This window comes from Trichomycterus rosablanca, chromosome 1 (assembly GCF_030014385.1).
Source record: "Trichomycterus rosablanca isolate fTriRos1 chromosome 1, fTriRos1.hap1, whole genome shotgun sequence".
Classification (NCBI taxonomy): domain Eukaryota; kingdom Metazoa; phylum Chordata; class Actinopteri; order Siluriformes; family Trichomycteridae; genus Trichomycterus; species Trichomycterus rosablanca.
In genome coordinates, this window is record NC_085988.1 from 8,664,958 (window position 1) to 8,681,435 (window position 16,478).

Consider the following 16,478-nt stretch of genomic DNA (forward strand, 5'->3'; position numbering starts at 1 on the left):
ATTTATTTATTTTTACTCTTACAGCTGTAACACTCTTGATTCTGTAACATTTTCAGTGGAAATCTGGCTCGCTTTATCCAGCATGTTCCCAAACGTTCAAAACTAATAACCCTCAAAATAGCACCAACCAATAAAAGTCCTCCAGCTGAAACTCAGCCGTGAACGATCCAACCACCTGAAGCTCTTACAAATCACTCAAACAATTCTAGAATTTAAAAGTCGACTTTTCCACTGCTGTCCATTTTCTGTCTGGATGACGTCATCATTTAAAATTTAACCCTTTTAAAAATGTACTAACTGCATAATTTCAACCAGAAAAGGCTCAAAAATGAAAGTGATACTTGATTTTTTGTCAAAATAAATAAATAAAATAAATAAATGCAGTAAAAAGAACTTGTGAGTTTGAATCTCAGTTCTGCTACCGGCAGGCAGGGCGCCCGTATGCACAATGACCGGCTGGTCTTTCGCACTGGATGGCCAAAGGGCTTCATCTGTTGAGGTTACGCTCTCTGCTGGCTGACCACACTTACATGGCACTGCACAGAGACGGGGGATAGTGGAGATCAGTGCTTGACTCTCCATGCACGATATGGATCTCCGTATAAACCCTCCTGGTGCAGGTGAAAGGAAGTGGTCAGCTTCTATTTTCTGTCTAACTCACTCCATCAGCACTGATGGAGTTTTTACACCTCACTTAGAATAGTGCACCAACCAAAAACATCCAGCCAACAGCGCCCAGTAGGCAGCATCATGTGACCACTGATGAAGGTCTAGAAGATGACCAACAGCAGCAATAGATGAGCGATCGTCTCTGTCTTTACATCTACCAACTAGGTAGGACCAACTAGGTAGGAGTGTCTAACAGAGTGGACAGTGAGTGGACACGGTATTTAAACACTCCAGCAGCGCTGCTGTGTCTGATCTACTCATACCAGCACAACACACACTAACACACCACCACCATGTCAGTGTCACTGCAGTGCTGAGAATGATCCACCACCTAAATAATACCTGCTCTGTGGGGGTCCTGACCATTGAAGAACAGGGTGAAAGCAGGCTAAAAAGGTATGTAAAAAAACAGTCAGTAATTGTAGAACTACAAAGTGCTTCTATATGGTAAGTGGAGCTGATAAAATAGACAGTGAGTGTAGAAACAAGGAGGTGGTTTTAATGTTTTGGCTCATTGGTGTATATAATTAATTATATATCATTTTGTGTTTCGTTTTGATGTGTCGTTTGTGTTGCTGACCAAAATGTGGGAAGCAAAAGTTTGCTAAACCCTGGTCTACTGTACATAATATTGTGAAAAGATTCAGAAAATATGAACTATCTAATCTTCCATTCTTGAATATGTGTGACCTTTGAGCTTTAAGACGGCACTGCATGAGAAACCGTGATGCTACTGTGATAAACACAGCCACATGGGCTTGAGAGCACTTCGGAATCCCGTTGTTACTTAACGCAGACGACCGCTGCATCGAGAATTTCGATCTGAAACCTCAACTGGCTCTTCTCAACATGAAGCTTTTTAAATCAGTCAGTACTGTTTTTAAATTGTGCCCTGTGACTGCCCGGGGTGTTTCCTGCTTTTCGTCCAGTGAATCAAACCCACCGTGACCCTGAATCGAATAAAGCGGTGGAAAACAGACAGCAAATGAATGAATGAATGTTTTTAGATTGCAGAACCATCTGGAAGGTTGCTAAAATGTAAACCAGTACCTGACTGGTGTGAATGGAAACGAGCTAATCACGCCCATTATGTGTCATTAGAATTTCCTTCACTCGGTTATCATGATTCTTGTTTTCGTCTCTTTCTTACACAGCAGAGCAGTGCATGCTGGGAGTGTATTTCGGGTAACTCCGTGCCAAACAGATGCTCCGGGACGTCTCGGTGTTTGGCGTTTAGCATTACGGAGGTTCTGACCTGTGACCAGCACGTACAATCAGTCTGTGTTGTATTTTTTATTAAAGGATACCAGGACCTGATGTTGATTCACAATAGCGGCGTAAATAAATAGCTTTGTTTTGTACAAGTTTCACAGCTCGGCAGTAAATCTACATGCTAAACTTACGTGCCACCTCATGGTGGAGGCCTCGGGAACACTTTTTCCATCTGCAGGACTTATAAAAAGCAGCTCCGATAATTAAAACCTGAGAATCTGAGCAGTGGACTCCAAAACAAACAAGGATCTGCTCATGGTTTGAATAAACGCTGCTGTGATTGCACACGATGCCCACACTAAATCAAACCCGTCCGATATGAAAAAGAGGGAGATGATGGTTGTTTTCCACTGCTGCATTCTCTCTTTACGGGCAAATAAAAGTCGAGCTTTTCTCGTCTTTACCTCGCCTTAAAATCTAACTTTAGATCTTTTATTTTTCATTTAAAGTGCACAAATAAATAATAAATATTTTCTCATCATAACAACAGAGTAAAGTTAAGATTCGTGTCCCTCTGCATTACCAGTTTGGCCAGCAGAGGGAGCACGGAGGCACAAATGATTGATGAATCAGTTACTCAGTAGGGACGGTGGTAGCGTAGTAAGTAGATTTGTGGGTTACCAACTAGACGGTGGTGGGTTTAAATTCGGAATCTGACATGCAGACACTGTTGGGCTCTTGAGTAAGGACCTTAACCCTCCTGGCTCCAGGGGCGGCGTACTATGGCCAACCCTGTGCTCTGACCCCAAGTTCGAAACAGAAAGGGACATGCGGATAAAGAATAAACAAATTAAGGTGTTCCATCTGCCCTTGATTGTTAACTCTCAATCAGTTGCCTGTTGTCACCTCATGAGTGTTAATTTGCTCCAGGTGGAAGAGTTTCTATGTATCGCGGTTTCTTCCCGGAGAGGATTCCTCAAAAGTGACGCAATTGTGACCTCTACTGGCTGGTAGATGGTTAATATACATCGATCAGCCATAACATTAAAACCACCTCCTTGTTTCTACACTCACTATCCATTTTATCAGCTCCACTAGTTTTACAATTACTGACTGTAGTCCATCTCTTTCTCTACATACTTTGTAAGCCCCCTTTCATGCTGTTCTTCAATGGTCAGGACCCACCTAGGACCACCACAGAGCAGGTATTATTTGGGTGGTGGATGATTCTCAGCACTGCAGTGACACTGACATGGTGGTGGTGTGTTAGTGTGTGTTGTGCTGGTATGATTGGATCAGACACAGCAGCGCTGCTGGAGTTTTTAAATACCGTGTCCACTCACTGTCCACTCTATTAGACACTTCTACCTAGTTGGTCCACCTTGTAGATGTAAAGTCAGAGACGATCGCTCATCTATTGCTGCTGTTTGAGTTGGTCATCTTTGAGATCTTCATCAGTGGTCACAGGACGGGATATTTTTGGTTGGTGGACTATTCTCAGTCCAGCAGTTTCAGTGAGGTGTTAAAAAACTCCAGCAGCGCTGCTGTGTCTGATCCACTCATACCAGCGCAACACACACTAACACACCACCACCATGTCAGTGTCACTGCAGTGCTGAGAATGATCCACCACCTAAATAATACCTGCTCTGTGGAGGTCCTGTGGGGGGCTAAAAAAGCATGCAGAGAAACAGATGGATTACAGTCAGTAATTGTAGAACTACAAAGTGCTTCTATATGGTAAGTGGAGCTGATAAAATAAACAGTGAGTGTAGAAACAAGGAGGTGGTTTTAATGTTATGGTTGATTGGTTTGAATCTCAGCTCTGCTACCAACAGGCTGGGCGCCTACACGGACAATGATTGGATGCTGCAGGTGATTCCTCATAATTGCTAAATTATGTCCTCTGCTGGTTGATCGATGGTGCCGCACAGAGACGGGGGATAGTGGAGATCAGTGCCTGACTCAATGTGCAATTTGGTTCTTCATATGAATCCGTCTGGTACAGGTGAAAAGAAGCAATCGGTACTGCACGTGTCAGAGGGGGCATGTGATAGTCACACAGGAGTAGAGAGGAAGCAAAATGCAATCGGGGAATTGGATATGACTAAATTGGGAGAAAAAAAGGAATCAAAATACAGTATTTAAACCCTGATTAAAAGGTTGTTGCTAATTATACTAATTATTTATTTACTTATATTTTTATAAAACCCACAATATACATATAAAAGAAGTTCAATCATGAAGATTACCCAGACATCCATGGACATCCATGGACATCCACGTATTTCTCCAACACATGTACACCAAAAAGTTTCCCAACACTTTTATAAACAGTGTGTCTGTTTATTATCGGCATATAGTGCACCATGTACCAGTGGAGTTGTTGTAAACACACACACACACACACACCACACACATACACGAGTACTCAGAGAACGATGTGTTTTGTAAGCAGGTGCAGTAAGCTGTGTGTGGCTAACCTCAGAGGTTTCCTGAACACCGGGTCATGCCACAGGAAGTGGTTTGTGGTAAACCGCAAAAGTACATTGGAACAAGTACTCACAATAAAGGAAGTCTGTTCTGCACATGTGTGTTTTAGATCAGAAGATGGACAACGAGAAAAAAAGCAGATTACACCGTTATGTATTCCAAACTGTCTATTTCCGTCACCTCGGCACGGTGGTTAGAACCTCAGTGATGCAGCCAGATCCAGATGATATCACTGAGCTAAGACATGTTCCTGCTCGTATAACAATCCTTCTTTTTAAGTGCTTTTGTTTGTGGCGCTGTAGTAAGCTGTGTTAAGAATCGTGTCCTTCTGCATTGCCAGTTTGGCCAGCAGAGGGGGCACAGAGGCGCAGATGGTTGATGTATCAGTTTCTCTTTGCATTGTGAACGTTAATTTGCTCCAGCTGGAAGTCTTGCTATATATCATGGTTTCTTCCTCTCAAACTTTGTTGGCAAACCTGCTTTTCTCTGAAACCGTCATACCAGGCTGCTTAGTGGTGATGTGGCTTAACCCAGCAACCTTCTGAGTACTTGTCCAGTACTTCACTAAGCGACACAACGTTGCCCTGTCAGTTTGTTAGATAATTCTGATATATTCACTGTGATACTGTCGGGGGTAGAACAAGCCTCGCCTCAGGGGTACCAGTTGTACCCCTGCAACTGCAAGGATGGAACGGATGAACCCATGTACAAGATGTTGGTGTAAAAAGGAATCTGTCCAGCTACAGATAATTAGTGCTTAATGAGGAGCACAGACTGCCATTTAAAGGAACCTGCACTGTTGTAGGCATGATGCTGTAATGAGGAGCAGAGATGTGGGCATGATGCTGTAATGAGGAGCAGAGACTGCCATTTAAAGGAACCTGCACTGCAGTGGGCATGATGCTGTAATGAGGAGCAGAGACTGCCATTTAAAGGAACCTGCACTGCAGTGGGCACGTTGCTGTAATGAGGAGCAGAGATGTGGGCACGATGCTGTAATGAGGAGCAGAGACTGCCATTTAAAGGAACCTGCACTGCAGTGGGCATGATGCTGTAATGAGGAGCAGAGACTGCCATTTAAAGGAACCTGCAGTGGGCACGATGCTGTAATGAGGAGCAGAGACTGCCATTTAAAGGAACCTGCACTGCAGTGGGCATGATGCTGTAATGAGGAGCAGAGATGTAGGCACGATGCTGTAATGAGGAGCAGAGACTGCCATTTAAAGGAACCTGCACTGCAGTGGGCACGATGCTGTAATGAGGAGCAGAGACTGCCATTTAAAGGAACCTGTACTGCAGTGGGCATGATGCTGTAATGTTACACTGTTAATAACCTTCAGGAGGAGCAGAAAGTGTAAACAGTTTAGGGTTCGTGCCACTTACCTCACTGGTAAAGGTGATGTAGTAGGTGGTGTACTGCACGGAAGGTTGGGTCCAAAAGAGTGTAACTGAAGAATCAGTGATGTTCCTGGTGCCAAGGCGAGAAACTCCACTTAGAGCTGGAAAATTGAGAGAACAAAGGATGGTACCTCATAAATGTGTAAAAGCTAAACACAGCCTGGATTTACTTTCTACTTAGGTACCTTTTGCCCTTTTGAACCATCCTGGCAACACCTGAAATCAACGTGGACATCCTTGACCTACCTAAACCTTCCTCAGCATCAGCCTCCAGAGGTCTCAAACTTAGTACATGGATATTTATACTTGTTCTTTACTTATTCAGCCATCATCCTTTACACCAACTCAGGTACTGAACCTCTCAGGTATACCTCTGTATACACTGCAGCTTCCGCATTAGGACTTATATTAAGCTGCCATCTTCCTCAGTCGCCACAGTAGATCTGGTCCTCATACCAGACTTGGCAGAGTTTTAATGCCGGATAACCTTCCTGACCCAACCCTCCTATTTCTATCTGGACTTGGGGCTGACGTTGGCAGCAACGGCCAAGTGCACCTCTCAATGGCTAGGCTGTTTCGGCCACCCCCTTCAGACATTTAACAAATCGTCCATGCAGACGCTCATCCAGCCAATTAGAACACTGAGATTTGAACCCTGGATCCTTAGATCCCAGCATTAGTGGACTAGCTTAATTCACTCAAGAACCCAATTATCGGACCCAAACCTTGGTGGTTCCCTTGCATCAAGCTGTCAGAACAAACTGACTGTTCTTTATTTTTATATAGCGCTTTACAAGAACCCAAAGACGCTTACAATTTCCAGTGTACAAAGCATCACAGACAACAAGTACATTAAGCATCACAGACAACAAATACACTATATTGCCAAAAGTATTCACTCACCCATCCAAATCATTGAATTCAGGTGTTCTAATCACTTCCATGGCCACAGGTGTATAAAACCAAGCACCTCGGCATGCAGACTGCTTCTACACACATTAGTGAAAGAATGGGTCGCTCTCAAGAGCTCAGTGAATTCCAGCGTGGTACCGAGATAGGATGCCACCTGTGCAACAAGTCCAGTCGTGAAATTTCCTCACTACTAAATATTCCACAGTCGACTGACAGTGCTATTATAACAAAGCGGAAGCGATTGGGAACGACAGCAACTCAGCCACCAAGTGGTACCACGTAAAATGACAGAGCGGGTCAGCGGATGCTGAGGAACATAGTGCACAGAGGTCACCAACTTTCTGCAGAGTCGATTACTACAGACCTCCAAACTTCATGTGGCCTTCAGATTAGCTCAAGAACAGTGTGTAGAGCTTCATGGAATGGGTTTCCATGGCCGAGCAGCTGCATCCAAGCCTTACATCACCAAGCGCAATGCAAAGCGTCGGATACAGTGGTGTAAAGCACGCCGCCACTGGACTCTAGAGCAGTGGAGACGTGTTCTCTAGAGTGACAAATCATGCTTCTCCGTCTGGCAATCCGATGGACGAGTCTGGGTTTGGCGGTTGCCAGGAGAATGGTACTTGTCTGACTGCATTGTGCCGAGTGTAAAGTTTGGTGGAGGGAGGATTATGGTGTGGGGTTGTTTTTCAGGAGTTGGGCTCGGCCCCTTAGTTCCAGTGAAAGGAACTCTTAATGCTTCAGCACACCAAGAGATTTTGGACAATTTCATTTCATTTTGGGGATGGCCCCTTCCTGTTCCAACATGACTGCGCACCAGTGCACAAAGCACAAGCTCCATTAAGACGTGGATGAGCAAGTTTGGTGTGGAAGAACTTGACTGGCCTGCACAGAGTCCTGACCTTAACCCGATAGAACACCTTTGGGATGAATTAGAGCGGAGACTGCGAGCCAGGTCTTCTCGTCCAACATCAGTGTCTGACCTCACAAATGCGCTTCTGGAAGAACGGTCAAAAATTCCCATAAACACACTCCTAAACCTTGTGGAAAGCCTTCCCAGAAGAGTTGAAGCTGTTGTAGCTGTAAAGGGTGGCAACATCATATTAAACCCTATGGATTAAGAATGAGAGTCACTCAAGTTCATATGCGTGTGAAGGCAGACAAGCAAATACTTTTGGCAATATAGTGTAGATACAAATAGACAATAAGGAGAAGACCTGATGGAGGGGCAGTCTAGGCTTGAGACAGATTATACTATTATATAAGTGTGAAGAGGTACATTTTAAGATTAGATTTGAATACAGAGAGAGAATTGGACTGTTTGACCGGTGGTGGGAGAGAGTTCCAAAGTCAAGAACCAAAGCTGTGGAGGTTTGATAGAGGAATTGTGAGAAGCTCAGCTGTTGAAGACCTGAGAGAGCGAGAGGGTTTGTAAGGAGAAAGAAGATCAGACAGGTAAGAAGGAGCAAGACTGTTAAGCGAGAACTTTATAGGTTAGTAGAAGAATTTTGAACGGTATGCGATATTTTGCAGGAAGCCAATGAAGATGTTGGGGAACAGGTGTAGTATGATGATGTGTGCTGGTGAGAAGATCTGTACAATCTGAAGTTTGTGAATGGAAAGGCTAAGTCTCTTCCTCTGTTATGATCTCTAAGGCAGTCATGTCTTAGTGGTAAAACAACTGGACTTTTGATTCAAAGGTTGAGAATTAAAGCCCTGCCATCAAGCTGACACTGTTGGGCGCATCATATCAAGTCAAATTTATTTGTATAGCTGTAGACATTGTTTTTACTGTAGACATTTTCTCAAAGCAACTTTAAAGAATCCAGGACGACAGACCAGAAACCCCTGTTGAGCAGCCAAGGGTGGCAGAGGCAGGAAAAACTCCCTTAGAATTACAGGAAGAATCCTTGAGAGGAACCAGACTCAGCAGGAACCTCCATCCTCCTGCCTCAGTAAGACTTGGTTGCTTAGATTGTGGCTAACTTCTTTCAGACACATGTACATGCATATGTATACCCTTTCCAATATCCAGGGTCCTGCTCCTTCTCTTGCATTAAACTCTGAGACATATTCCTTCCTCAGTGTCAGGTTTAGGACCTGTATCTTGTTCGGTATTCTTAGGCTTGACACTTTCCTTACGTCAACCTCAGTCCTGTACATAGTCCTCAATGAACTCCTCAGCCTCTGCAGCTCTTAGTATTATCCCTTGGATCCACGTTTTCCAAACATAAGGATCAGATCTTGACCCTGCATCAGGCTCTTGTTATTTTCTAGTGTCAGGCTTGGACCTAACACCTTCCTCATTACCGGAGATCATCAAGTTGGCGTGGTATCAAGTTCTGGTTCTGTTTCTTTCTTAGCATCAAGCCCGGAATGTGTTCCTTCTGCCTCTGTAGGATTACTCCCTGCTGCTTTTCCATTATTCAACTCCTATGATTCTTTTACCATGTCAGACTTAGACAGAGCTACTGCTAATTTAGGCTGTTACGTTGTTTGCTTTGAACTCACGCCATGTTCCTTGACCTTGCTCTAGTCTTACTGTCTACGTCAGATCCCATCCAAGTCTCAATCAGGATCAGTCGCTTGTCTGGACCAAGGTGTAATCCAGGTTCCTAATTAGGTCTCGTTTAGTCATATCATTTGTACCTTTCTTAGTATTAGTCACAGACCATTCTTCGTAATCAGCAAGAAGATTAGGCCCTGGAGGTTTAGACTTCAATTGTAATCTACATTAAAATCAGGCTCTGATCATTTCTTCTCCCAAGTTGAACCTAGGTTCTGTATCTTTGGTTTAGCCTAATGTTACCATGATCAGCCTAAATCTTGCTAATTGCCAAGCTTTCTGCCATAGTCCTAGGTTAAGAACCTCCCCTACGCCTGTACCAGTCTCTGTTTTAGGTCCTGTGTCTTACCATGTCCAAATCGTCTTTGTCTTCACTTAATACTTAACCTTCCCAAAGTCCTTAACCAATGGGGTTGGCACAGTCATGGTTAGTGCTACAGCCCTTGCCCCAGCCTATCTATGCCTGGCTCGTAGGGCAGAGAGACTCAGAGTCACAGAGCCTGTGTTCCTCAAGGTTGTAGTTAATTACCTGCATAGTATGATAGCTTTGGAGGCTCAGGTAGTGCATACATCTAATACACTATCTGACCACTGCCAGGTCTCAAGTCTCTGACGTAAGGGTGACTGAGCCTCGGCAGGTTCACCAGCCTGGCCAGGCACTCAACAAACACAACTGGCCAAGTCTGAGGGAGGGAAGGATGTATGACGAATGGCGCTGCAACAGTGACTCTGCGGTAGATGCACTGGCACAAGTAGTGGAAGAATACAGAAAGGGGAAGTAGTGCTGGCTGGTGTAAAGGATGTGGCAGGGGAACAACTATAATAAAGATAGTTGTCTATTGTCCAGGTTCCTAGGTTTCCAGGTCCATCTAGTTCACCTAGGCCCTAGTTCCAGGGCATTTAGATACCTGCCTGACCTCTACTATCTTTCTTGTCTACGATCTAGTGAAATGGTTTAAGAGGACTCACCTGTCGCACAGTCGGGTCCTGTGAATCCGCTGTCGCACTCGCTGCAATCTGGCTCCGCAAAACCAGGGTCGCATACACACTTGCCATTTACACACCTTCCTTTGTTGTTGCAGTTATCTGGGCATGACTTGGTGTTGCAGTCTTCGCCAGTGAAACCCACATCGCAAACGCACTGTCCGTTCACACATCTGCCTTTGTTGCTGCAGTTGTTAGGGCAGGATTTAGAAGAGCAGTCTGCTCCCGTGTAACCGGGGTTGCACACACACTTCCCGTTCACGCAACGGCCTTTGTTGTTGCAATTTCCAGGACACTGAGCGGTTGAGCAGTCTGGACCGGTAAACCCAGCATCACACACACATTTGCCGTTCACGCACCTTCCACGATTCTTGCAGTTATCGGGACACGTCTTGACGGAACAGTCCGGTCCGGAAAACCCGTCATCGCAAACGCACTGTCCGTCCACACATCGTCCCTTTTTGTTGCAGTTACCAGGGCAGGACTTTTCCGAACAGTCAGGTCCGGTGAATCCCGCATCACACAAACATTTCCCGTTCACACATCGTCCCTTGTTGTTGCAGTTACCAGGACATGACTTTTCCGAACAGTCAGGTCCAGTGAAGCCTGCATTGCAAACACACTGTCCATTCACACATCGTCCCTTGTTGTTGCAGTTACCAGGACAGGACTTTTCCGAACAGTCAGGTCCAGTGAAGCCTGCATTGCAAACACACTGTCCATTCACGCATCGACCCTTGTTGTTGCAGTTACCAGGACAGGACTTTTCCGAACAGTCTGGGCCTGTTAAGTCGGTATCACACACACATTTCCCATTCACACACCTTCCTTTGTTGTTGCAGTTACCAGGACAGGACCTTTCTGAACAATCGGGTCCAGTAAAGCTGGCATCACACACACATTGTCCATTGACACATCGACCCTTGTTGTTGCAGTTACCAGGACAGGACTTTTCCGAACAGTCTGGGCCAGTAAATCCTGCATCGCAAACACACTGTCCATTCACACATCGACCTTTGTTGTTGCAGTTACCAGGGCAGGACTTTTCCGAACAGTCATGTCCAGTGAATTCTGCATCACACACACATTTCCCATTCACACATCGACCCTTGTTGTTGCAGTTACCAGGGCAGGACTTTTCCGAACAATCGGGTCCAGTAAAGCTGGCATCACACACACATTTCCCATTCACACATCGTCCCTTGTTGTTGCAGTTACCAGGACAGGACTTTTCCGAACAGTCGGGTCCAGTGAATCCTGCATTGCAAACACACTGTCCATTTACACATCGTCCCTTGTTGCAGTTTCCAGGACACTTAGTCCCCGAGCAGTCTGGTCCTGCAAAACCGGGGTCACACACACACCTCCCATTCACACACCTTCCTTTGTTGTTGCAGTTTCCAGGGCAGGACCTTTCAGAACAATCCGGACCGGCGAATCCCGGATCACACACACACTTCCCGTTCACACATCGTCCTTTGTTTCTGCAGTTTTCAGGGCACTGTGTGCTGGAGCAGTCTGGACCGGTGAAACCGGGGTCACAAACGCACTTCCCGTTTACACACCTCCCCTTGTCGCTGCAGCCTCCGGGGCAGTCGGGAACGCCGCAGTCCGGTCCACTGTACCCTGGGAAGCACACACACTTCCCGTCCACGCAGCGGCCCTGGTCGTTGCAGCCGTTCTCGCACTCGTCTGTCCGGGTGGTGCAACCGGCTCCTGACAAAACAACAACACATGCTGTGTTAGTTTTGAAGATCCAAAACAGATGTCTGCATACCAACATGAAAACAATTTTGGAAAGCTTTCCCTAAAGGCTTGATTGGAACATTTGTTCCTGTCCAACTAAATACCTTTAAGATTCTCTTGGTAACAGTTGCTAGAGCTTAATAAGAAGGGTCAGCAAAGTTCCTCTCTTACTGACCCTGGAAGGTTACCTTGGTCGATTGTCTGTTTCCTTACTTTAGTAGCCTGTGCGACTGACTGGATGGGTGTTGCATGAAATATCAACCTCACTGTAGACCTTAGTAGCACAACCTACCCAAAAGGTTTTGTGATCAAAGCCCTATGGGTTCTGTAACAAAGACAGATGAAGAAGGGGAAGACCTTAAGAAATGCCATTTGTCCAGAAGAACTAAACCTCTATCAAGGTATCCAGATGCTGAGTTGTAGTCTGAAGATGTTATACCCCATAATTCTTCTTGTGCACTCAGGTGGTGCAGCGGTAATGTGCACTACTGCTGAGATCTGGGGATCCAGGGTTCGAATCTCAGCTGTGCTATTGGCTGATCGGGCGTCTGCATGGACACAATTGACTAAAGTCCACTGGGACAGGGGTGGCCGAAACAAAATAGCTCTTCCTGACCATTACTGCTGATAACTGGGGATCCAGGGTTCGAATCTCAGCAGTGCTATTGGCTGATTGGGCGTCTGCATGGACACTAATGTTTGCAGGAACAGGGGAAGCCATAAGAGCATAGCCCTGCCTGCCCACTGCTGGTTCAAAACTGGGTTCTGCAGGGTTCGAATCTCAGCAGTGCTATTGGCTGATTGGGTGTCCTCGTAGACATGATTGACCACTGTCCGCTGGGACAGGGGTGGCCAAACCAAAATAGCCCTGCTTACCCACTACTGCTGATAAATGGGAAACCAGGGTTCAAATCTCAGTGGTGCTATTGGCTAATTTGGCATCCAAATGGACCTGATTGACCAGTGTCCACGGGAATAAGTGTGGCAGATGCAGAAAAGCTCTGCCTGCTCACTACTGGTGATTACATGGGGATCCAGGGTTTGAATCTCAGCAGTGCTATTGGCTGATTGGGCGTCTGCATGGACATGATTGACTAATGTCCACGGGGACAGGGGTGGCCGAAACAAAATAGCTCTTCCTGACCATTACTGCTGATAACTGGGGATCCAGGGTTTGAATCTCAACTGTGCTATTAGCTAATTGGGCATCTGCATTGACACGATTGACTAAAATCCAATTGGATGGGGTGGCCGAAACAGCCTAGTCTTGGGAAAGTGCACTTGTCAGTGCACTCTAAGTGCAGGTCCCAAGCCCGGATAGAGATAGGAGGGTTGCATCAGGAGTAGGCAGTAGGTTAGGCTAGTAGGTTAATAGGACGCTGGGCTTCATATTGGAAGGTCTACTTCTTAGCCCTGTCTTGTGTAACTTTAGGTCACGTTGGTGACAAACCTGACCAGGTACTGGTGCTTGTGGTACCAGGGCTGTGGTAGCTCAGCGGTTAGGGTACTGGACTGGACTAGTAATAAGAAGGTTGTCGGTTCAAGCACCACCATTGCTACATAGCCAATGTTGGACCCCTGAGCAAGGCCCCTAACCCTCAATTGCTTATACTGTATCCAGTCAAAATTGGAAGTCACTTTGGATAGAAGCATCCGCTTAATGCTGCAAATGTGAATGTAAATGGTACTGGAACCTGAATGACTTGTACTGGACCTCAGCCCAGTCAATCCAGTACCAACAGTTTTGGTGTCCTGTATAGCAGTCAACCATTTCTTGTCCTTCTCTTCATGGTAGCCAATAATGATCTGTTTATGTTCACCAGTAAGACCAGAAAGCCAGTTAGATGTTGCTAGTCCTGCCCTCAGATGTTGCTTATGTTTTTGGTTATGAAAATCAACATACACTATATGGCCAAAAGTATTTGGACACCTGACCATGGGCTTGCTGGTCGTCCCATTCCAAAAACAAACTGTATTAAAACAGAGTGGCCTCTATGTGATCCTTTAAGCTTCTCACAAGACTTTGAAGTATGTCTGTGTATGGGAATTTGTGCCCGTTCAGTCAAAAGAACTGAAAGAAAGTCTTAGTTGATGTTCTAGTTCCTTCCAGAGCTGTTGAGTGGAGCTGAGGTTAGAGCTCTGTGCAGGCTTCATCTCTGACCAACTCATGGACCATGCTATGTGCACAGTTCACACTCATACTGGAACTGGAAAGGGCCTTCCCTAAACTCTTACTACAAATTTGGAAATGTAAAATGTGTGTTTCCATACTGCAGTTTATTCTATACACCTGTTAACAAGAGGTGTGGCTAAGACAGTTGAATTTAATCATAAGAAAGGATATCCAGATATATTTGGCCATCACAGTAATGGATAAAACTGTATCGGAATGCAGACCATGCAGATGCTGTAGTACAGATACTTTACCTTGACTCTGCTGGGAGGTGCAGCAGCCTCCGTCCGTTCCTCCACACTTCTCCCTGAGCTCCGAAACTTCCCTCTCCAGCCTCTCCATTCGCTCAGCCAGCGCCGCAAACTCCGTCTGGCAGCACGAACCCCCCGAGGACCCGGGCACCACCCGGATCCGGTGGGTCAGCACCAGAGGAGAGCGGGGATCCAGGTCCACCTCTTTCCCTTTGATCTCGCCGGAGTCGGAGAGGTCGCCTTGGACGCACGGCTCCGAAATGAGCACTTTGATGGGCTGGGGTTTGGCATCCCTGGTGACCCGCTGCAGCTCGGAGGGGGCGGACGCCTGGTGGGAAAGCAGGACGGGGCTTGGGATGAGGATGAGCATGAGGTAAAAGACGAGGGTCATATTTATTTCCGTTTCAGACCCCGGGGGACGCTCGTAAGTTCGTGAAGCAGTCCTTTCTGTTCGGCTCAGTCAAGCGCACCCTCGTTGGCGCAGTCGGGTTTGGACGTCTTTTAGGAGATTAGATCTTTCTTCTGAAAGCCACGTAACCTTAAATAATCATAAAAACAACGTTTAATACAGTGCATTATATTTCTAAAACACTGTGCTGTATTGTTATAGCTTTTCCCCACACCACCCACTGTGGGAATCCAGTAACAGGCCCACAAAAGCAGCTATTGTACAGCAAAACAAAAAAATGTCAAGATATGATTCACATTTTAACAACTGCTTTCATAACTTTTATGCCTCGCCCCGTTCATCCTGGTGTATGAATTTAATTTACAGCCTTGATGCCACAGAGCTTGTTAAAATCAAGTTCAGGACTCGCCTCCCCCCCCCCCTCCGGTAGCGAGGATCGCTTTCTGATTTATTCCTGTCGTTCCCACAGCGGACTGGTTCACAAGCCCAGGGCAGGATGCTTTCGATTTTCAACGCCGCTGTGGAAAACGGGAAAAGTTCCCCATGACGAGAGCTGTTATCGCTCATAGTGCTACTTAACTCCTCTTCCACCCACGCTGTCGGTAATGAGCCCAGCCTGAAGTGCTCAGAGGAAAAAAAATAACCCGAAATGACCTTACATTTAATTTTGCTGCATTTAGCGGACGCTTTTACCCAAAACAACTTACAAATGAGGGTTAAAGGCCTTGCTCAGGGGCCCAACAGTAGCAACTCTGCAGTGGTGGGGCTTGAACCGGCTAGTATTACTAGTCACTTATCAGGGGCAGCTGTAGCCTAGTGGTTAAGGTACTGGTTCAGTAATCAGAAGGCTGCCGATTCAAGCCCCGCCACTGCCAGGTTGCCGCTGTTGGGCCCTTGTGCAAGGCCCTTAACCCTTAGATTGTATACTGAATCCGTTCAGTGATTTATAGACTAATAGCAGCACTTCAAGCTCTATTCTGTGACATCCGAAAATATAGGGCAGGTATTATTTAGGTGGTGGATGATTCTCAGCACTGCAGTGACACTGACATGGTGGTGGTGTGTTAGTGTGTGTTGTGCTGGTACGAGTGAATCGGACACAGCAGCGCTGCTGAAGTTTTTAAACACCTCCCCGTCACTGCTGGACTGAGAATAGTCCACCAACCAAAAATATCCAGCCAACAGCGCCTCGTGGGCAGCGTCCTGTGAGCACTGATGAAAGTCTAAAAGATGACCGACTCAAACAGCAGCAATAGATGAGCGATCGTCTCTGACTTTACATCTACAAGGTGGATCAACTAGGTAGGAGTGTCTAATAGAGTGGACTGTGAGTGGACACGGTATTTAAAAACTCCAGCAGCGCTGCTGCGTCTGATCCACTCACACCAGCACAACACACACTAACACACCACCACCATGTCAGTGTCACTGCAGTGCTGAGAATGATCCACCATCTAAATAATTCCTGCTCTGTGGGGGTCCTGTGGGGGTCCTGACCACTGAAGAACAGGGTGATACCGGCTGTACTGTTGCTGTACGTTCCTTCATGTCATCAATTTATTTCACCTGTTAGCAACTGTCATGGCTCATGGGGTGTCTCAATACTTTTGTTCTAGTCATGTCCAATCATCCGATTGCATTTCACTTCCTCTCTACTGATGCTGA

General features: G+C 46.1%; 1 protein-coding gene across 2 annotated transcripts in view; it reads right to left on the reverse strand.

The window, feature by feature from the left end:
- The window catches only part of LOC134334175 (tenascin), a 90,767-nt gene that overhangs the window by 60,838 nt on the left and 13,451 nt on the right, over positions 1 to 16,478 (reverse strand). For both annotated transcript variants that reach the window (XM_063016502.1, XM_063016425.1), the window contains exons 2-4: positions 14,408 to 14,942; positions 10,220 to 11,950; positions 5,758 to 5,873 (exon numbers count right to left, since the gene is read on the reverse strand). In XM_063016502.1, the coding sequence (XP_062872572.1) occupies positions 5,758 to 5,873; positions 10,220 to 11,950; positions 14,408 to 14,795 (2,235 nt within the window). In that variant the 5' untranslated portion in view covers positions 14,796 to 14,942. The remainder of the gene's footprint in view (positions 1 to 5,757; positions 5,874 to 10,219; positions 11,951 to 14,407; positions 14,943 to 16,478) is intronic.